Raw genomic sequence first — 16,820 nt, forward strand, 5'->3', positions numbered from 1 at the left:
TAGATTGGTTTTTGTGCATTTAGTTTAGGGCTATGCTTCTATAACAAAGGAGAAACAATATGCAGTAAACTTATATTTTTCGAAGATCCCACAATCCAATTGATTCACTATCTTTTGAACACGCTGAGGATGACATTGGTATTAGTGTTCGCTTGAACATCTTGGAAATATATCTAAAGAAAATTATTATTATCCTTAAAGGTATTAAAATAAGAGCTTATCTCTCTTTAATCCAAACTTAACAGACTCGATTTTGTGCCAAATGGACGGTTTTTTAATGGGCCGTATTTGTTAGTCACCAAAGTAGGACAGTTGGTCTTCTGTGCGATTATCTTTTGTCTTGGGAATAAACCAGCATTCTTTTAAGAGTAGTTCTCTTTTTCCCTTTTTTTTATTCGTTTCATTCCCAGTCAAGAAAACAGCTTCTTTCTTTCTCTCCCTTCCATTCCACACCTTCACTATTGGTTTCATTCCCCATTCTTTCACATCTCATGACCACCACACCCGAAGCATTGCCAGCCTCCTCTGCAATGGCTCCCTCATTCACTCAAGCCATCCCACCGCCTAGTCCATTGGCCCCGTTTCCAGCTTCTGTGTCAAGCAGTCTAGTAACAAACACTGTCGGGGAAGAAGTGTCAACGCTGTTTATAGTGGGGTTTCCAGAGGATATGCAGGAACGTGAGTTCCAGAATATGTTTATTTTCTCACCTGGTTTCGAGGCTGCCACTCTCAAGGTACCTGCCAAAGATATGGAAGAAGACGTCAACTATCAGGCCAAGAAACAGACGGTATACAACAGGAAATAAGCTTTACTTTCTTAGTGCATTGTGATTTATAGATAGAGCATTCATTCTTTAGATTGGGTTTGCCAAGTTTCGTACTCGGTCGGAAGCACTTGAGGCGCGCGATGTATTGAATGGACGCAAGGTTGACGCTGAAAAAGGATCCCTTCTTAAGGCTGAAATGGCTAAAAAGAATCTTCACACCAAACGAGGATTATCCAATGAGCTTCAGGTCATTGTTCCCCTAACACCTAAACGGTTCCTTCCTTCGTCTCAGACTGCATTTGAAGCGTTTTATTCGGTTCCTATTAATGGTGGCTCTGGCACTGGTGTACCTGCTGGCGCTGGTACTAGCACTAGTACAAGTACAAGCACTGGCTCTGGAGCTAGCACTGGCCCTGCCACCGGTACAACCACCGGTACTGCTGCCACTACTACTACTACTACTAATACTACAGGCTCTAACTCTGGCTCTGCCGCTGCTTCTGCCGCTGCCTCTGGAACTGACACTGGCGCTGGAATTAACACTGGTACTAACGCTGGAACTGGCACTGGAGTTGGAGTTGGAGCTGGAACTGGAACTGGAGCCGGCACTGGAACTGGTGCTGGTACTGGAACTGGTATTAATAATGGGGCAGACGATATGGATCTCTTTACCCCCAGTCCCCTCCAGGCTGTGTTTCCGGACAGCTTTGCGTCGCGGGCACCAGTAATAGAGAATTCTGTCGAGGAGTTATATGGCCCGATCCCAGCCTCGTCATCGGCTCGACTGTCATCCCACTTATACCCCAACCGCCGCTATTCAAGACACGTTCTGGAAGAACATGGCTCAAAATCTACACCTCTTCAGACAGACCGGGCTTCCTTTCGTCCTCCGATGCCAGACACACCCAATCGCTTTGCTATCAAAGCTTCCCGATTCAATTTGGGTAACATAGCAGATCAAAACCCGCCTTGCAATACACTTTATGTTGGCAACCTTCCAGCCAATACTGATGAAGAGGAACTCAAAGCAATGTTTGCCAGTTGTACTGGATATAAAAGACTGTCTTTCCGTAACAAACCACAAGGGCCAATGTGTTTTGTTGAGTTTGAACAGGTTGTGTACGCCACCAATGCACTCCAAACTCTTCATGGAAACACTCTTTCCAATTCAGTCAAAGGAGGCATTCGACTTTCTTATAGCAAGAACCCACTGGTAGGTTATACACATATAATACTCTCATATAATACGATTCCGACTCTTTCTATTTCTGTTAACTAATTCTCCATTCATACTTTTTTTTTTCGTGATAGGGAGTACGCCAACAAGGCCAAATGAGTCCGACGGCTATTGTGCAGCCTCGCCCCAGTCTTCCATTTGATCCTCAGTTGGCGTCTCACTTGGCAAATTCCCATGCGTAAAAAAAAAGAGAGAGAAAAAACCAAAAAAAAAACCAAAAAAAAAAGAAGTTTATCATTCAAATTCATTCTGTAATCCCAACCCATTCAAATTCCATCAAATAAGTATAAAAGACAGGTGTAACGAGCATTTCATAGGATCTGATAGGTGGTCAAGAACATCTTCTTTTCTGTCAAAGGGTCCGGCCCTTTACGGACAAATAAAAACTCCGTCACTGCCTATTTGAAGCCGAACTCTGGCCTTGATTTTTCTGCATTCTTTTGCGCGCTCCCCACCTTTTTCCATTCTTGCCATTTTACTGAGAAGTGTTCCTATACGAAACACCTCAACAAACAAAGAAGTAGAAAACGGTATGTCTTTTGTTAAATACTGTACCATGTTCCTGATCAGGTATTGGCCCATGTAGTTTGCCAATCTCTTAGCCTCCACCCACAACCCATACAAAGGACACCGGCGCTGCAGTGACAGACCTAAAAAAGTGACCTAACCCCAAAAGATGTCTCCTCCCCACAACGATACCTACCCTGCTCCTACTGCTACTGCTGCTCCCACCATGTCCCCTCCTCTCTTCAAAGTAAACTCTCCTAACGTTGAGTACACTGACTCCCACATCCAATCCAAGTACACCTACACCAACACCATCGTCTCCAAGAAGGCTGATGGTAGCCTTGTTGCCGAACCTGTCGAACAAGTTTACCAGTTTAAGACCGAACGCACTGTCCCCCGCGTTGGGTAAGATACAACTATAGTGTAGTGCCAAATACTTTCATGGCTGCTCTTACTTATCACACTTTGTTTGTCATATAAGTTTGATGATGGTCGGCTGGGGTGGTAACAACGGTACTACTCTCACTGCCTCTATCCTCGCTCACAAGCGCAACATTACCTGGCGCACCAAGTCTGGTGTCCAGACCCCCAACTACTTTGGCTCTCTTACTCAAGCCTCTACTGTCCGTCTTGGCGTTAGTGCTGAGGGTGAAGATGTCTACGTTCCCTTGTCCCAGATGCTCCCCATGGTTAACCCCACTGATCTTGTTATTGGTGGATGGGATATCTCCGGACTTTCCATTGGTGATGCTATGGAGCGTGCCCAGGTGCTTGAGTACGACCTCCAGCGCCAGGTCCGCGACGAATTAGCCACCCTCAAACCCTTGCCTTCCATCTACTACCCCGATTTCATTGCCGCTAACCAGTCGGATCGCGCTGACAATTTATTGCCGGGTAACGACAAGCGTCAACACTGTGACAAGATCCGTAAAGACATCCGTGACTTTAAGATTGCCAACAACCTCGACAAGGTTGTCGTCGTCTGGACCGCCAACACAGAGCGTTATGCTGATCTCATCCCTGGTGTGAACGACACCCCCGAGAACTTCTTGGCAGCCGTGGCTTCCTCCCACGACGAGGTTGCTCCTTCATCCATCTTTGCTTTGGCTTGTATCGAAGAAGGTGTTCCTTTCATCAACGGTTCTCCTCAGAACACCTTTGTTCCTGGTCTTTTGGCCTTAGCCGAACGTGAACGTGCATTCATCGGTGGTGACGATTTCAAGTCCGGTCAGACCAAGTTCAAGTCGGCTATCGTGGATTTCCTTGTGAATGCTGGTATTAAGCCCGTCGCAATTACCTCGTACAACCACTTGGGTAACAACGATGGCAAGAACTTGTCGTCGCACAAGCAATTCCGCTCCAAGGAAATCTCCAAGTCTACTGTCGTAGATGATATGGTTGCTGCCAATCACTTGCTTTACAAGAAGGACGAACATCCCGACCACACTGTCGTGATCAAGTACGTTCCTTCGGTTGGCGATTCCAAGCGTGCCCTGGATGAGTATGAGTGCGATATCTTCATGGCTGGTCGTCAGTCTATTTCCATCTACAACATCTGCGAGGACTCTTTCTTGGCCTCTCCTTTGATCATCGATCTTGTTGTTATGGCTGAATTGATGACTCGTATTGAATACAAGACTGGTGATATGACCAAGTATAGCCGTTTCCAAAGTGTTCTCTCTATCTTGAGTTGTAAGTAGAAAACCCCAATCTTCTAGAAACCTTATTATGATGCGATAAGACTTTAAATTTAATGACTATTATTTTTATTAGATATGCTCAAGGCACCTTTGGTTACCCCTGGTACTCCCGTTGTCAATGCCCTTGGCAGACAGCGCTCTGCTATTGAGAACATTTTCAGAGCTTGTGTTGGTTTGGCTCCCAACAACGAGATGGGTTTGGAACACAAGATTTGGAAGCAGTAATACAAAGAAATGAAATATCAAAAACCCAAGACATTGTTTCTCTTGGTTTGTTACAAATAAAATAAATAGCGGTATTCTTCTGTATTCTTTTTACAAAGATTATCAGAACTATAGCAATGTTTTACAAAAAAAATGCCTTTTGTCAACTGTATTTATTTTATGTATTTATAAGTGTTTGTGTTTGTGTACATGGCTTTAATCAAGTTCCATGCCAGATGAGCTACCTGCAGAAATGGCAGGTGCAGAGGGGGCATTAAATAGACTGCTCAGCATATCCTGGAGAGAGTTGGATTGCTTGCGTGGTTTGGGGATATCAAAGAAAACATTGCCAATGTCATCGAGCAGCTTTGTTTTAAAAGTCATAGTCATAATAATACGTGTAACACCTTTTACGTTAGTAATCCTACTTTCTAACTTTTTTATAGTTTAAATTATATCCCAATTCTTGTATAATTACCTCTTCGAAACCTTTGTGTTCACGGTACATCTGAGCGTATGTACTACGGAGACTCTGGAAGAGATCAGTAGCATCGCGCTGTACAGTAAGGATCATCAACTGCAAAAAATTTAACCAAGGGTCCTGATAAATAATAACGGGAGTTGGCTCCTCAGCAGGTGCACGACGAACTTCTGCATTTCCGGTGCGTGCCTGGTTGCTACACTTCAAGAAATTCTGAAGGGCGAGAGTAGCATGATGGATATTCTTCATGGCGAGATACCTACCCATCACATCACACTTTCATTCTTAGACAACTAACCAGCCTTTTTTTTCCCCGAGTCTATAAAACTTACTGTAAGGCACCACGAGCAATATACAATCCCTGGCTTTGTGAACCTTCCTCTACTGCCCAGTCATAGGCCAATTTACCCAACAACTCAGCACTGTGATCTGTGCCCACCAAAAGATGTTCCTCTGCAGGAGCATAACGACCCTCTATATATCATAGCATAATATTAGTCCCATAACTCTTTTTGCTGTTTAAATTTCCACTAGAATATCTGGTTCTGTACCATTGAAGAACATAGTTCCAACATAGTCATGAAGTTCAGGGTCTCCTTCTGGGTACTGGCCGTGCTTTTGAGTCCAGCTGCAGTACAAGAAAAGAAGAAATATGGCATAATACTTTGGTTACCATTTTTTCCTTCCTCTATAGAACATGCATTTCATCTCTTGTTTTGTATTTCTTAAGAACATACACAGTATGTATATAATTATGTTGTCAAATTGACTTTACCTAAAGGCATTGTTGATAAACGATTTACGCCCAGGTTCATTGGGAGGATAAAGACCCAAAATTTCTACCACGCGATCTATAATAAACAACATCAAAATCTCAACCTAGTACACCCATACACCCACACGACCACACACACATGTATTTATATACATGTGTATACCAGTGAATCACATTTATTTACCAAGTGATACATCATCCACAGGTATATTTGCAGTATTATAGGTCTCAAGCATATAATTGGCCAAATCAGAGCCAGATGCACTCTGTTTATGTGTCATCAATGACACAGCTCCATCATGCAGCAGTTGAATGGCATGTTGATGTTTCTGCTGCTTATTATATCTGATCAATTATCAGGGTTCAGCACATGACCTTCAAAAGTCTTGCCACGTAAAACATTTATATATATATATATATATAAAGATAGTTTACCTGCGTGCCACAGTGCGGTACATCTGGTGAGACTCATAATAGTTTCCGCTGTTTACAGAATCCTTGAGTTTTTGGAGTGTATTCTTAGTGCCTTTGAGCATTATAAATCTTTGAATGAAGATGAACTATTTGAAGAATAAAGTTTAGCAATCTCCACTTCTTCTTCTTCTCTGTCTTTGGCTCTCTGGGTGAGCGATCAATGCTCGTGACGTCACTTTATCCGCGTCGCAATGCATGGTTTTTTTGATGTCCAAGCTTTGCTGATATTCCTTTTGCTTTTTATTTTGTTTTACAAAGAATTAAAGAATACAATTAGATATATATATATATATATGTGTGTATGCGAAGGAGTGTAGCTTGTAATAATCACCAGATTTTTCTATTCTTCTTTATCAAGATACTCTCCTAGGATATAAACTGTAAAGAAAAAAAAAAAAAAAAGAAAAAAAGTTATAATTTATTTCTACTTGGCTATTCGATAATTGCTGTTTAATAAGTGAAATAAAATGAATCTAATGAATTTATTGTATATCATGAATTCTTTATCAGTATACACTAATTGGTTAGACAAAAGCTTATATTCTATAAGATGTTAATTACTGTTGTCCCTCGGTCAGTAAAGAATAACTTCCATGCTTTATTTTATAATTTCCATGAGAAACGTGAATTACAGCATAAAAATGATGGCGAAATAGAACAAATGAGAAAAACATAGTAAGAACATTGGGCAATAATGTTGAATATTTGCATATTAAACAAATAAATTTTTGTTTCAACTAAAGAGAAAACATTCTAGCGCTTGATTATTTTATTTTTGGCTTTCGAGTATTTAAAAAGCAACAAGCCATGATATCCCTTGAAGATACTCGCCTTCTTATTCTCCATCTCTCTTACTTCATTATATCTTTTACTGTGCTTAGTACTTGACATATATAACCTTACTCCCATCCCGTATAATTCACTACAAAATGCCTTCTGTATTTGCACGTACTTTTGCGGCCCTGAATGTGAGCAAACCGCCCGCAATGGTGGACGATGTCATCCTTCCAGTAGTCGATATAAAGGTTGCTGCATTTGAGGATAGCAATAGTGAAGACAGCAATAGTGAAGATGACGACGCACTAGTACTCAGGTGTATAACAAACACAGAACGTATTTCCACACCCGAACTCTCCCCAAAACCATCCATCTCGATATTTAAAGCTGCTGAAGAAGGCGACGTGGCTGCCCTTGCTTACTACATCGAACACGCCTCACCAAACCCTTCGACCCTTCTTAATACGCGAGACCCTGATACAGACTGTACTCTTCTCCATCTTGTTGTATCTCATGTCAGCAACCCTCTTACTGCCCTCAGGCTACTTTTGTCCAATGGTGCAGATGTCTCTGCTCGCAACGTATATAATGTACAGGCTATTCATATGCTCTTACTCAACTGCCGTTCTCCTTTATCTTCTCTGACGGTTCTGCTAGAGCACAAGGCAAACCCCAACGCGCGAGACGGTGATGGCTGGACACCTATGCACTACTGCGCCCGGTTCTGTGATCCATCTTTACCAATTCTGCAAACCTTGGTTGAACGAGGCGGAAACATCAATGCGGTTGATGCCAGTCAAAAATCACCTGTCTTTGGCTTGTTAGCTCACGGAGATCACGCCGAGACATTGGACTGGATGATTCACCAAGCCAAGGCTGACTTAACCATCAAGGGAGACTTTTTAGATCCAAAGTCTCGAAAGACTAACAAAGGCTCAATTGTCATGCAAGCGGCAAAATATGGTCGACTTGATTGCCTAATGATGCTCGTTCATTCTACAGTTTCAATGCAGATGCTCCGCAGTATTTTAGATCGCCAAGAACTAAACTATTGTATTCAGCTTGTGCAAGATCAGATCAATTCCAGAGATTCTAGTGTCAAACATGGTCGACTTGAAACAGTAATGGAAACTCTACAGTCATTGTTACATTCCCTTGAATGTGATCCAGAATCTGCAATTCAACCTGCTCAATCTATTTTGCTTTCCGAGAATGAAACTGACAAACCACGGAAGCAAAAGGCGTTTTTGAAGCGTATGAGCAATATTTTCAAACCAAAGAAATAATTGGCTTCACTACTTAATTTCCTGTGCAAGTTTTTTTCTTGTATATTCCACATTTACTTTATTATCTTATATACTATCTTGCTTTTTTATTATAATTATATTATTTCCATTATTCTGTAATTTTCTTTATGTGTATATGATCAAGAGCAAATAGACATATGTTAAACAACGCCTGGTTATTTATAAAATATGGGCTACGAGCAATGTATAGATCCAGAAAGCGAATAGGCAATGGTGTGAGAATAAGTGGGCGTGATTTCATATTTGCCGATAGAATCCTGCCACGAAAGACCACGAAGTAGTGGCTCAAGAGGAACGGGTGTATCATCGCTGGTCGAATAAGCCTTAGTGGCGAGATATTCGATCGCTTTGTTAGGTCGAATGTGACCGAACGGTGCGTTGGGATTCTGACGAATATTTTCCAATAAATCTCGCCAGTCTGATGGACCATAGTATGGTATTGAGCATATTGCCAATATTTGAACCTTCACTTCACCACTGTGAGAGTCTTAAATTTGATAAATTATGTTAGCATAGAAAGCATAAAGAAAAACAGCGATTTGAAGATTGAGATATAAAAGTAAGAAAAGTAAGAACATCTTAAAACAGTCAATTTACCTCTATGCCATCGAACATTAAAGCCATTATTCACAATACGTGGGTCAGTTATTACAGTGTATGTCTTTTCTGATTGTGCAATTCCATTTTCTTGAACCTGTTTTTGATAACCCATAAGACTCAATAGGGTTTGGAAATGTATATCGTGTGAGCTAGAAGAAGACAATAATATTAATAATTAATACCAATGTATATTTAAAAACATTCTTTTCTCTTGAAAATATTTCAAACCTTTGTATTATGTTTACAGGTGTCTCAAGAACAATATCACAGCCAAGTTTGTGTGTATTCATTAATTTGGTAAACTCCTGAATAGACTGAGCTCTGTTGTATATAAAAAATAATAAAGTCGATACAATTCGTATTAACTGTTATACAAAGCTCATTACTAATGTCCAAGTTTTTTTTAGTGTACCTTTTAGTATGAACCACTCCTATCTGCTCGATACACTTTCCTAAGTGAATTATTTCATAAAGTACATAAACAGAAAGCGACTGGCGACCCAGCTGTGGACTGTTAAAAACAGCAATAGTAGATTGTACACTTGGCTCTGTGGACATGTAATAATCTTCCATAGATCGTCGGTGAAAATGGTTTCTTCTGTATTGTCCACGTTGATACTTTGAGAGCCTTTCGTGGTCCACTTTTACTGTCATTTCATTATTAAGTGTATTGGCAGAGTGTGTCTTTACTGATTTAGGTTTCTCAGATAGAAAACCCGTAATGGTGCGATGCCGTGGTACACCGGTAGAGTGTGGTACTGGCTTGGAAGAAAGACGGTCCGGGGTTTCCAGGGAAGATGTGTTGGTCATATCCAGGGATCTTTCTCGGGGGACTCCCCACATAATATAATCATTTTTAGCATGCTTGCTACTTCTTTCTTTACTGCCGCTTGATGTAGCTATTGGAATAGCCGGTCGCTTTGGATCTTGAATATTTTCGGGACTTGGAGTTCGTTTCAAGGGAATATTAGATGAAGACTCTCCATACCAAGAAATTACTTGTGGTTGCCTAGTGTTTTTGTGTCTTCTGGGAAGAGCTGAGATATTTTGCTCACTTTCTGTACCACGATTCACACGATCATTAGATTTATCAGTACTGATACCAATGTCCCACACGTCTGAACCTTGAAGCTCGGTAGATGAATGAGTGGATTTATCTGAATTTTTTTGGCTGCTGTTTGTCGTAGACCACTCCATATATGACGGTACTTTATATCCTAGTTCAGAATAATCTGTACTGGACTCCAGTTCATATACATCGTTTCCCTCCTCTGAAGAGCTAAACATGGTGAACTCCCATGGGTTGGTTTTTTCCTCGGTTTCGGCTTTAGAATCAGAATCAGAATCGTCACTATTGACTTCCTGGGATGGTGAACTGTATAAATCTATAGACCGGTAAGAATTGTTTTGGATTATATATGTATATACCAGTCATTCATACCTATAGATCTCTCTCTCGAAGTATATTTTCTCTCACGTGTTCTACCCCAACCAATAAAAATAATGATTAGAGATATATATACATATATATTTACTTTCATATCTCTTTTCTTACGCTGATAGACTACTGTTTTCGGATGAGTCTAAATCAGGTCCAGTGTATATCTTGTTAAGTAAACTTTCCATTAGATTGATAATAGATTGTCGATTGTGAAATATAACGGCAGTTTTGTTAGGTTCGATATTGACTTTTTTTTTAAAAAAAAAAAGAAGTGAGGGTGGGGAACCATAGTCAATTCACATTTTTAGCGTTTTGTTTAATGCTGTTGAATATCTCACCATCATATTGGTCTGGTTGAATTTTTATATCAATATACATAAACGGTTTCTGGTTTCTTGTTGTTGTTGCTTAAATCAGTTGATTACATTAATGTTCCACTCATTAATGCTAGTCATTTTATATACTAACTCTGTTCATGTTGAATTGTTTGATTGAACCTATTTTTGACCAGCGCTACTAGATCACTCAGTTCTGATTTTACATATTGGATAGGTCTTGAGTTACAGTAAATAAAGACTCTATCACCTTTATATATCACTTTGGGATCTTTAAAATAAAGAAACAGATTAATTACAAAGTACTGTTTTATCATTCATATATTTAGCTTGCCTGCATTGGGTACAGGAAGAAGGCATTGAAGGGTAAATGGTGCTGTATCTGTATTGCTGATCGTGTAGTACTGAATCATATCAGTCAAGCTGACACCATATACCGTAGTTATATTATCAATAAGATTTTTTGCTACTGGTTTGATCCAAATTTTTTCACGAGACATTTTCGAATCTTTGAAAGAAAGAAATGAAAATCGAACATCTGGACGAGGAAGAGCCATAAAGATGATCCAGTCTAGAACCTTTTTTACAATAGCAGTGCTATTGTTTTGAGCAATCTAGTAGATAGATAGATATATACAAAAGACGAAAAGCTGAACAACGAGATATTGTAATATCTGATATATATTTTTTCTTGTACCTGTCTTCGTACAGGAATGCTACAAAATGGCTGATTGACTGCTACTATAGTTCCAGTGCTGGAAATCGTAGGAGATGCAGTATTTCTGAAAAACGAGTTCGAATGAAAATGTATATATAAGAACAGTATTGTTTTACTGGACAGAGATAGCAATCTGTTTTTTAGCATTACTTTATAATATCACCATTACTATTGCATGTATAGCATCTTGCTACATCATCATCATCCGTCTTTGTGGTAATAGAGACAGTATTAGAGATGGCACATATGGAATGCAAGGCTTCGCCTATCATAGAACTTTGTATCAAAACTTCTTTCTTCTTTCTTTCTTAAATTATAGGTCTCAGCATATGCATGTATGTGTATACTTTCTTAATATACACAGGGCTTTGTATAAACTTGCCTCTAAATCCAAACGTAGAAACATTATTAATATCTTCAAAGCGACTAATTTTGGAAGTCCAATGACATTTCGTCATATGTAAACGATCCTCTTCGAGGATACCAGATCCATTGTCTTTGACCTGACAAAATAATAAAAGGTCAGGTATTGACCCATAAAACTAAATAGCAATATTTTTTGCCTGTATTTGTTCGAATCCATTTTGGGACATTTGGACATCGATAGATTTGGCATGAGCATCGAGTGAATTCCTAATGCATTTCAGTCATGCTATTGATCCTTAAAACTATTTTTTATGTCTATATGTATATTGTATGCATATTCGCTTTTCTTAAATTTGTAAATATACATGTATATATACGCACTCGATGAGCTCTTTAACAATAGCATCCAAATCTACAATGATTTGGCCTGCATCAAGCAAACGAATTGTGTCTCGATCTAGTGCGTGCATGTTCTGCAAAGTAAAACTGTAAAATAGTATACAGAGAAAAAGAGACGAAGAACAAAATAAAATAAAAGTCCGTCATTCCATTAATTGAGATCCTTTGTGACGGTTGGTCAAGGTATAGATCATAATGGACAAAGGGAATATAACATTATTATTAACATTACTATGATAAACTTCTTTGATTTTTTTGTATATGTATTATGTAAAGCACTATCCAACTATTGATTGATATTACTGATGAATTATCACACGCGTGCTTACTAAGACTTTAAAAGTTCACCCAATCCTTTTCTTTATTTTTGTCTTATTTTGGGGAGGGTACAATAAAATAGACTTTTTAACTTGTATATTAGTAGCTTGTATATACTTTTATTTACTTTTTCTATAGTACTATGAAGGTAAAATATTATCTTAGTATTATTGTGGTACAGCATCTGGTTGTACCTACATATCGAAGGCTGAAAAGAGTAGGTTGTGGCGATTAATGAGCATTTTCAGAAATGGTTGCACAATACAAAATGATACACAACTACAATTACCCATATTTGTACATTATCTTCTCCTTTTTGACAATAATACTCTAATAGTTAATGAATATGTCTAGTTACTCAAGGCTTGGCTTGAGTAATCTGATTTGACGTATCTTAAAGTTCCCATAATCATATATTAAATTGCTCAAAACCTTTTCCGCGGACTGGAGATAGTACCAATCGTGCTTGCGTTGCATAAAAAAGATGTCCATGTGGATTATAATTATATCTGATAGGCCCAAAGGGTATCACTTGAAGCACAGGATTGTTCGATTATACACATTTGTCATGCAAATATACATCCTATAAGCTGAATGCATGTTGGAAACGATAGGATGAGAACTGTATATACACTACCTTGTATTTAAGTATTACACTTTCATCTAATAGCGATACAGAGAAAGTTATCAATTGCTAAACCTATCGATTATTCCCCTTTTTAATATAGAGAGTATCTTACAAAAAATTTCGAAAATTCATATATATAAAGCTTGCTAATTTCTGGATTGTTGTAAGAAAGTATCCTCAACAATGAAGTTCTTCGCTACCGCTACAAGTATTCTGGCCCTCACTTCTCTGGTGTCTGCTAGCCCTCTTCTAAAAGCTAGAGCAGATACTTGCTCTCGTATGTATAGTCGGGTACTTAATTGATACCGCAAGACTGACATTATCTTTTGTCTTTTTCTTTTTATAGTCACTGCTTTGTCTTGCAGTACTACTGCTGCAAGTGATTCTTGCTGCTCTCCTACTTATGGTCTTCTTGTTCTCGTTCAACAGGTGTGTGGTTTACTCTTTAGTACTGATCCAATCAAAATGTGAAATTAATTAAACGTTTTTTTTAGTGGTTGACTGGTTATGGACCAACAAAAGAATTTACTCTCCATGGCCTTTGGCCTGATACCTGTTCTGGTGGTTTGACATCTAGCAGTGGTTGTGATTCCACTCGTGCTTACTCCAATGTTGGTCCTCTCGTAAAGAGCGGTAATTCGAGCCTCTATACCCAAATGACCACCTACTGGCCTTCTTACACTGGCGACGACAGTACCTTCTGGACTCACGAATGGGACAAGCATGGTAAGTTTACATTCTTTGCAGCTTGCAAGTATATATATATATATATATATACTGTCTTTGACTAAACATTTACCTTGTTCGAAAACAGGAACTTGTGTTACAACTTTGGACCCTGACTGCTTTGGTTCTTCTTACACTCAGTACCAAGACATGTACACTTACTTTTCCAAGGTTCTTGAGCTCCGCTCTACATACAACCTTTACAGTATTCTCTCGAAAGCAGGAATTACTCCCGGTGGCTCATACACTGCAACTGCCATTATTGCTGCAATTAAGAGCAGCACTGGGTATACACCCAAGATCACCTGCTCTAGCGGTACTTTGAGCGAGATCTGGCTCTACTTTAATGTCAAAGGCTCAAGCACCTATGTACCTGTCGAGGCTGTCGCGTCTTCTACCTGCACTGGAACAGTCAAATATCCCGCTAAGACTGTTTAAAATAACTTTGTAAAGTTATTAATTATTATTCGTATTATCAAATACTCTTAACTTATTCTACTATGTGATACATTGTTGATTAAATTCTTCTATGATAATAAACAAGCAAGTAAACAAAAACTCAGTTACCAGTTACTATAGGAGCCAAACTTATTTGATACACGAGATGTGTTTTTGGACAAAGTGTGTACCTTTCCCAATTCTTCAATTTTCATTTTTTATACAAGGTATAAAACTCTAATTTGTGTGGTATATTTACTACACAATACCTTTTGGGCATGCATTTTTCTTGGAGAAATATAAAAATGAAATATAAATTTGATATCAGCAGATCAAAATATTTTATATGATTCTATTATATATTATATATATAAGTGTGTCTGATTAGAGCTAAGACCAAGCGTAATATGTGAGAGTGTAGTACACAAATGAAAATAATTTTTTGCAATACCTCACTCTTGTTCGACCTCCGTTTTTGTTATAGTTCTTAAGTATAAGTTTTCTTTCTCTTTTTTTTTGCGATCGGCACAAAGAGCTTCATTTAAACACAAAATAAAAGATAATAAAATAATTCACTGCCTTTTTCAAAGAATTTAAGAGCTTACCAAAGCGGTATCTCGGAAACACCTGGAAATAATCATGTTATATATATATATAATTTAATTTTCTTATCAGCGATATTCTTCTAAGCGTGCATATTATTCTTGTACTTGTTAGACTTTGTCTCCCATTGAAATCCTCAGAAACATTCTCTCTTGCTCTCGGAGTACTTCCAGTTTGAATAATACTGGTGAGTCTATCCCAGGTTTCTCTAGCATATCACAATTGGTGAAGGATAGGTGGTGAGTAAGTTCAAGACAACATCAGAATTTCTACTTTATAAATGATTTTCAAACTGTAACGAAGTAAATGCTTTCAAGCAATTTGGATTGGAACTTCTACAATAATTTATAAAAAACGAAAAACAAAGAAATAAAGCCAGGTTGTAATAGTGTCTTAGAATATGAGAGTGTATTATAACTGATGTCTGAGAGTGGTGATATACAGAAATAAAATTTAGAGCTGGTTTAACCTTTTTCGAAGATTGGTTTATTGCTTTGTAAAAAGTAGTAAATTTAATACACCTCTTTAAGGATACAGCCTTGATCTGGTTTTAGGTAGTTGTGGGAAATCTATTAGTTAAATATTATATCCGTTAATCCCAGGCCTTTATTATTTGCAAATAAGCAAATGACTATGAGCATCAGCATATATATATATATATATATATATATATATATATATTACAGTGTAGTAAAGTTTATCTTATTTGACTACCTGATGACACAGTCAAATAATCAAGACTGTTATAAAATTTTGAAACAAATAGCTTTTCATTTTTCTACCATTATCATGGTATTCTTCTCCTCCTCGTAACCATGTACGTGAGATGTGCCTTAAATAAACACTAATCCTAGGGAGACGACGTTTTCAGCTGTGAGGCGACGTTTTGATTTTACTGCAACTCATATTGTGACTCGCTGTCTGGCATCAAAATTTGGATAGTCTCGGTATTAATTCGAGAATGTCTGTCCTTTAAAAGTGGGATATATAAAACACAAACGACGAAATCATGATGATATTTATTTGTCAGGCACAACTATAAATAAAGGTATAGTGTACCTACAATAAATGTTATATAAGTGGTATGGTTTTCATAGCTTCCGTTTTATTTTCTATAACCACTTTTTCAAATCTACAACAATGCCATATACAAGAGCCACAACTTCCAACAAAGGAATTGCTTCAAACGATGCATCTTCTGCTAAGAACAGAAGAAATAATAAAGTTTAGAATTCTCACATGAAAGAATTGATCGTCGATAAAGTTTTGAAAGAAGATCTGACTAAAGCTGAGGTAGCAAGGCTATTCGATTTGAACTGGTCAACTACCAACAGTATTGTAGAACGCTATATTGAAAGACCAACAGTCGACAACTTGCCAAGAGGAGGACGAGTTGAAGAAAACGTAAAGCTCAGAGAAGAACATACCAAGTTTATCCAAAACGTTCTTGATGAAGACTTTCAGTTATCCGTTGGGATTATTAAGGACAAGTTACTGGAGCATTTCCCTGGTCTTCAAGATGCTGGCATATCTCCTCAGCAAATTCACAAGCACATATATGCAAAGGTTGGATTTACATTGAAAAGAACGAAGCCTGTTGAAGAGAAGAGAAATACGCCAAATGTGATCAAAAGTAGATTTGAATTTGTCCGCATGCTCCAGGAACTTGGCATATCCTACAAAAATTGCATTTTTGTTGATGAAGCAGGATTCAATGCCAACTTGATTCGTGGAAAAGGATGGTCCAAAAAGGGGTCAAACGCTGTTGTCAGGACGAAAACCAAACGAGCATTGAATATCACAATTATGACAGCCATATCATTTCAAGGTGTTGAAAACGTTACGGCAAAAATGGTTGCATGTGGTACAAACGCACAACTATTCCTTCAATTTATCAAGCAAATTGTAGAAAGTTTAGACAGAGACAATACTGTTCCCCGCCACTTCATCATGGACAGCACTGACATACATACAGCCAAACTTGTAAAAGACTACTTCTACAGCCATACGAAGCACAGT

The 16,820-nt window shown here is 38.4% G+C and overlaps 6 protein-coding genes across 6 annotated transcripts; 4 read left to right on the forward strand and 2 right to left on the reverse strand.

Moving 5' to 3' along the window:
• Window positions 1–348: 348 nt before the first annotated feature.
• PHYBLDRAFT_131156 (hypothetical protein) lies at window positions 349–2,415 on the forward strand. The gene is made up of 5 exons (XM_018429407.1): window positions 349–788; window positions 859–1,096; window positions 1,516–1,593; window positions 1,637–1,980; window positions 2,079–2,415. The coding sequence occupies exons 1-5, from the start codon at window positions 492–494 to the stop codon at window positions 2,184–2,186; spliced, it is 1,065 nt and encodes a 354-aa protein (XP_018295515.1). The 5' UTR covers window positions 349–491; the 3' UTR covers window positions 2,187–2,415.
• A 33-nt stretch (window positions 2,416–2,448) lies between these two features.
• PHYBLDRAFT_122397 (hypothetical protein) lies at window positions 2,449–4,586 on the forward strand. The gene is made up of 4 exons (XM_018428869.1): window positions 2,449–2,534; window positions 2,591–2,916; window positions 2,993–4,203; window positions 4,285–4,586. The coding sequence occupies exons 2-4, from the start codon at window positions 2,681–2,683 to the stop codon at window positions 4,434–4,436; spliced, it is 1,599 nt and encodes a 532-aa protein (XP_018295516.1). The 5' UTR covers window positions 2,449–2,534; window positions 2,591–2,680; the 3' UTR covers window positions 4,437–4,586.
• Window positions 4,560–6,226, reverse strand: PHYBLDRAFT_179872 (hypothetical protein). The gene is made up of 7 exons (XM_018438224.1): window positions 6,107–6,226; window positions 5,856–6,016; window positions 5,672–5,747; window positions 5,448–5,524; window positions 5,229–5,370; window positions 4,894–5,155; window positions 4,560–4,781 (listed from the first exon to the last, which is right to left on the reverse strand). The coding sequence occupies exons 1-7, from the start codon at window positions 6,205–6,207 to the stop codon at window positions 4,632–4,634; spliced, it is 969 nt and encodes a 322-aa protein (XP_018295517.1). The 5' UTR covers window positions 6,208–6,226; the 3' UTR covers window positions 4,560–4,631.
• Window positions 6,227–7,074: 848 nt separating this feature from the next.
• PHYBLDRAFT_141365 (hypothetical protein) lies at window positions 7,075–8,208 on the forward strand (the record flags this gene model as incomplete). Its single annotated transcript, XM_018430578.1, has 1 exon — window positions 7,075–8,208. The coding sequence occupies one exon, from the start codon at window positions 7,075–7,077 to the stop codon at window positions 8,206–8,208; it is 1,134 nt and encodes a 377-aa protein (XP_018295518.1).
• A 194-nt stretch (window positions 8,209–8,402) lies between these two features.
• Window positions 8,403–12,159, reverse strand: PHYBLDRAFT_141366 (hypothetical protein; the record flags this gene model as incomplete). The annotated part of the gene is made up of 12 exons (XM_018430579.1): window positions 8,403–8,716; window positions 8,827–8,978; window positions 9,058–9,150; window positions 9,242–10,204; window positions 10,385–10,517; window positions 10,647–10,677; window positions 10,953–11,219; window positions 11,303–11,387; window positions 11,474–11,599; window positions 11,684–11,826; window positions 11,923–11,956; window positions 12,071–12,159. The coding sequence occupies 12 exons, from the start codon at window positions 12,157–12,159 to the stop codon at window positions 8,403–8,405; spliced, it is 2,430 nt and encodes an 809-aa protein (XP_018295519.1).
• Window positions 12,160–13,217: 1,058 nt separating this feature from the next.
• Window positions 13,218–14,309, forward strand: PHYBLDRAFT_185512 (hypothetical protein; the record flags this gene model as incomplete). Its single annotated transcript, XM_018439086.1, has 4 exons — window positions 13,218–13,311; window positions 13,381–13,463; window positions 13,529–13,760; window positions 13,849–14,309. The coding sequence occupies 4 exons, from the start codon at window positions 13,218–13,220 to the stop codon at window positions 14,196–14,198; spliced, it is 759 nt and encodes a 252-aa protein (XP_018295520.1). The 3' UTR covers window positions 14,199–14,309.
• Between the last annotated feature and the right edge of the window lie 2,511 nt (window positions 14,310–16,820).

Source organism: Phycomyces blakesleeanus (genome assembly GCF_001638985.1).
Source record: "Phycomyces blakesleeanus NRRL 1555(-) unplaced genomic scaffold PHYBLscaffold_4, whole genome shotgun sequence".
NCBI classification, from domain to species: domain Eukaryota; kingdom Fungi; phylum Mucoromycota; class Mucoromycetes; order Mucorales; family Phycomycetaceae; genus Phycomyces; species Phycomyces blakesleeanus.

What these genes read in the sequence shown, in the direction of transcription:
- PHYBLDRAFT_122397 (XM_018428869.1), top strand. Translation starts at nt 2,681, where the DNA reads ATGTCTCCTCCCCACAACGATACCTACCCTGCTCCTACTGCTACTGCT. An exon ending in CGCACTGTCCCCCGCGTTGG is followed by an intron (nt 2,917 to 2,992) that starts GTAAGATACAAC and finishes TTGTCATATAAG; the next exon opens with TTTGATGATGGTCGGCTGGG. An exon ending in TGTTCTCTCTATCTTGAGTT is followed by an intron (nt 4,204 to 4,284) that starts GTAAGTAGAAAA and finishes TATTTTTATTAG; the next exon opens with ATATGCTCAAGGCACCTTTG.
- PHYBLDRAFT_179872 (XM_018438224.1), bottom strand. Translation starts at nt 6,207, where the DNA reads ATGCTCAAAGGCACTAAGAATACACTCCAAAAACTCAAGGATTCTGTA. An exon ending in TGTGGATGATGTATCACTTG is followed by an intron (nt 5,748 to 5,855) that starts GTAAATAAATGT and finishes TGTTTATTATAG; the next exon opens with ATCGCGTGGTAGAAATTTTG. An exon ending in TGGAACTATGTTCTTCAATG is followed by an intron (nt 5,371 to 5,447) that starts GTACAGAACCAG and finishes TATGATATATAG; the next exon opens with AGGGTCGTTATGCTCCTGCA.
- PHYBLDRAFT_131156 (XM_018429407.1), top strand. Translation starts at nt 492, where the DNA reads ATGACCACCACACCCGAAGCATTGCCAGCCTCCTCTGCAATGGCTCCC. An exon ending in ATCAGGCCAAGAAACAGACG is followed by an intron (nt 789 to 858) that starts GTATACAACAGG and finishes TTCATTCTTTAG; the next exon opens with ATTGGGTTTGCCAAGTTTCG. An exon ending in TTATTCGGTTCCTATTAATG is followed by an intron (nt 1,097 to 1,515) that starts GTGGCTCTGGCA and finishes TCTGTCGAGGAG; the next exon opens with TTATATGGCCCGATCCCAGC.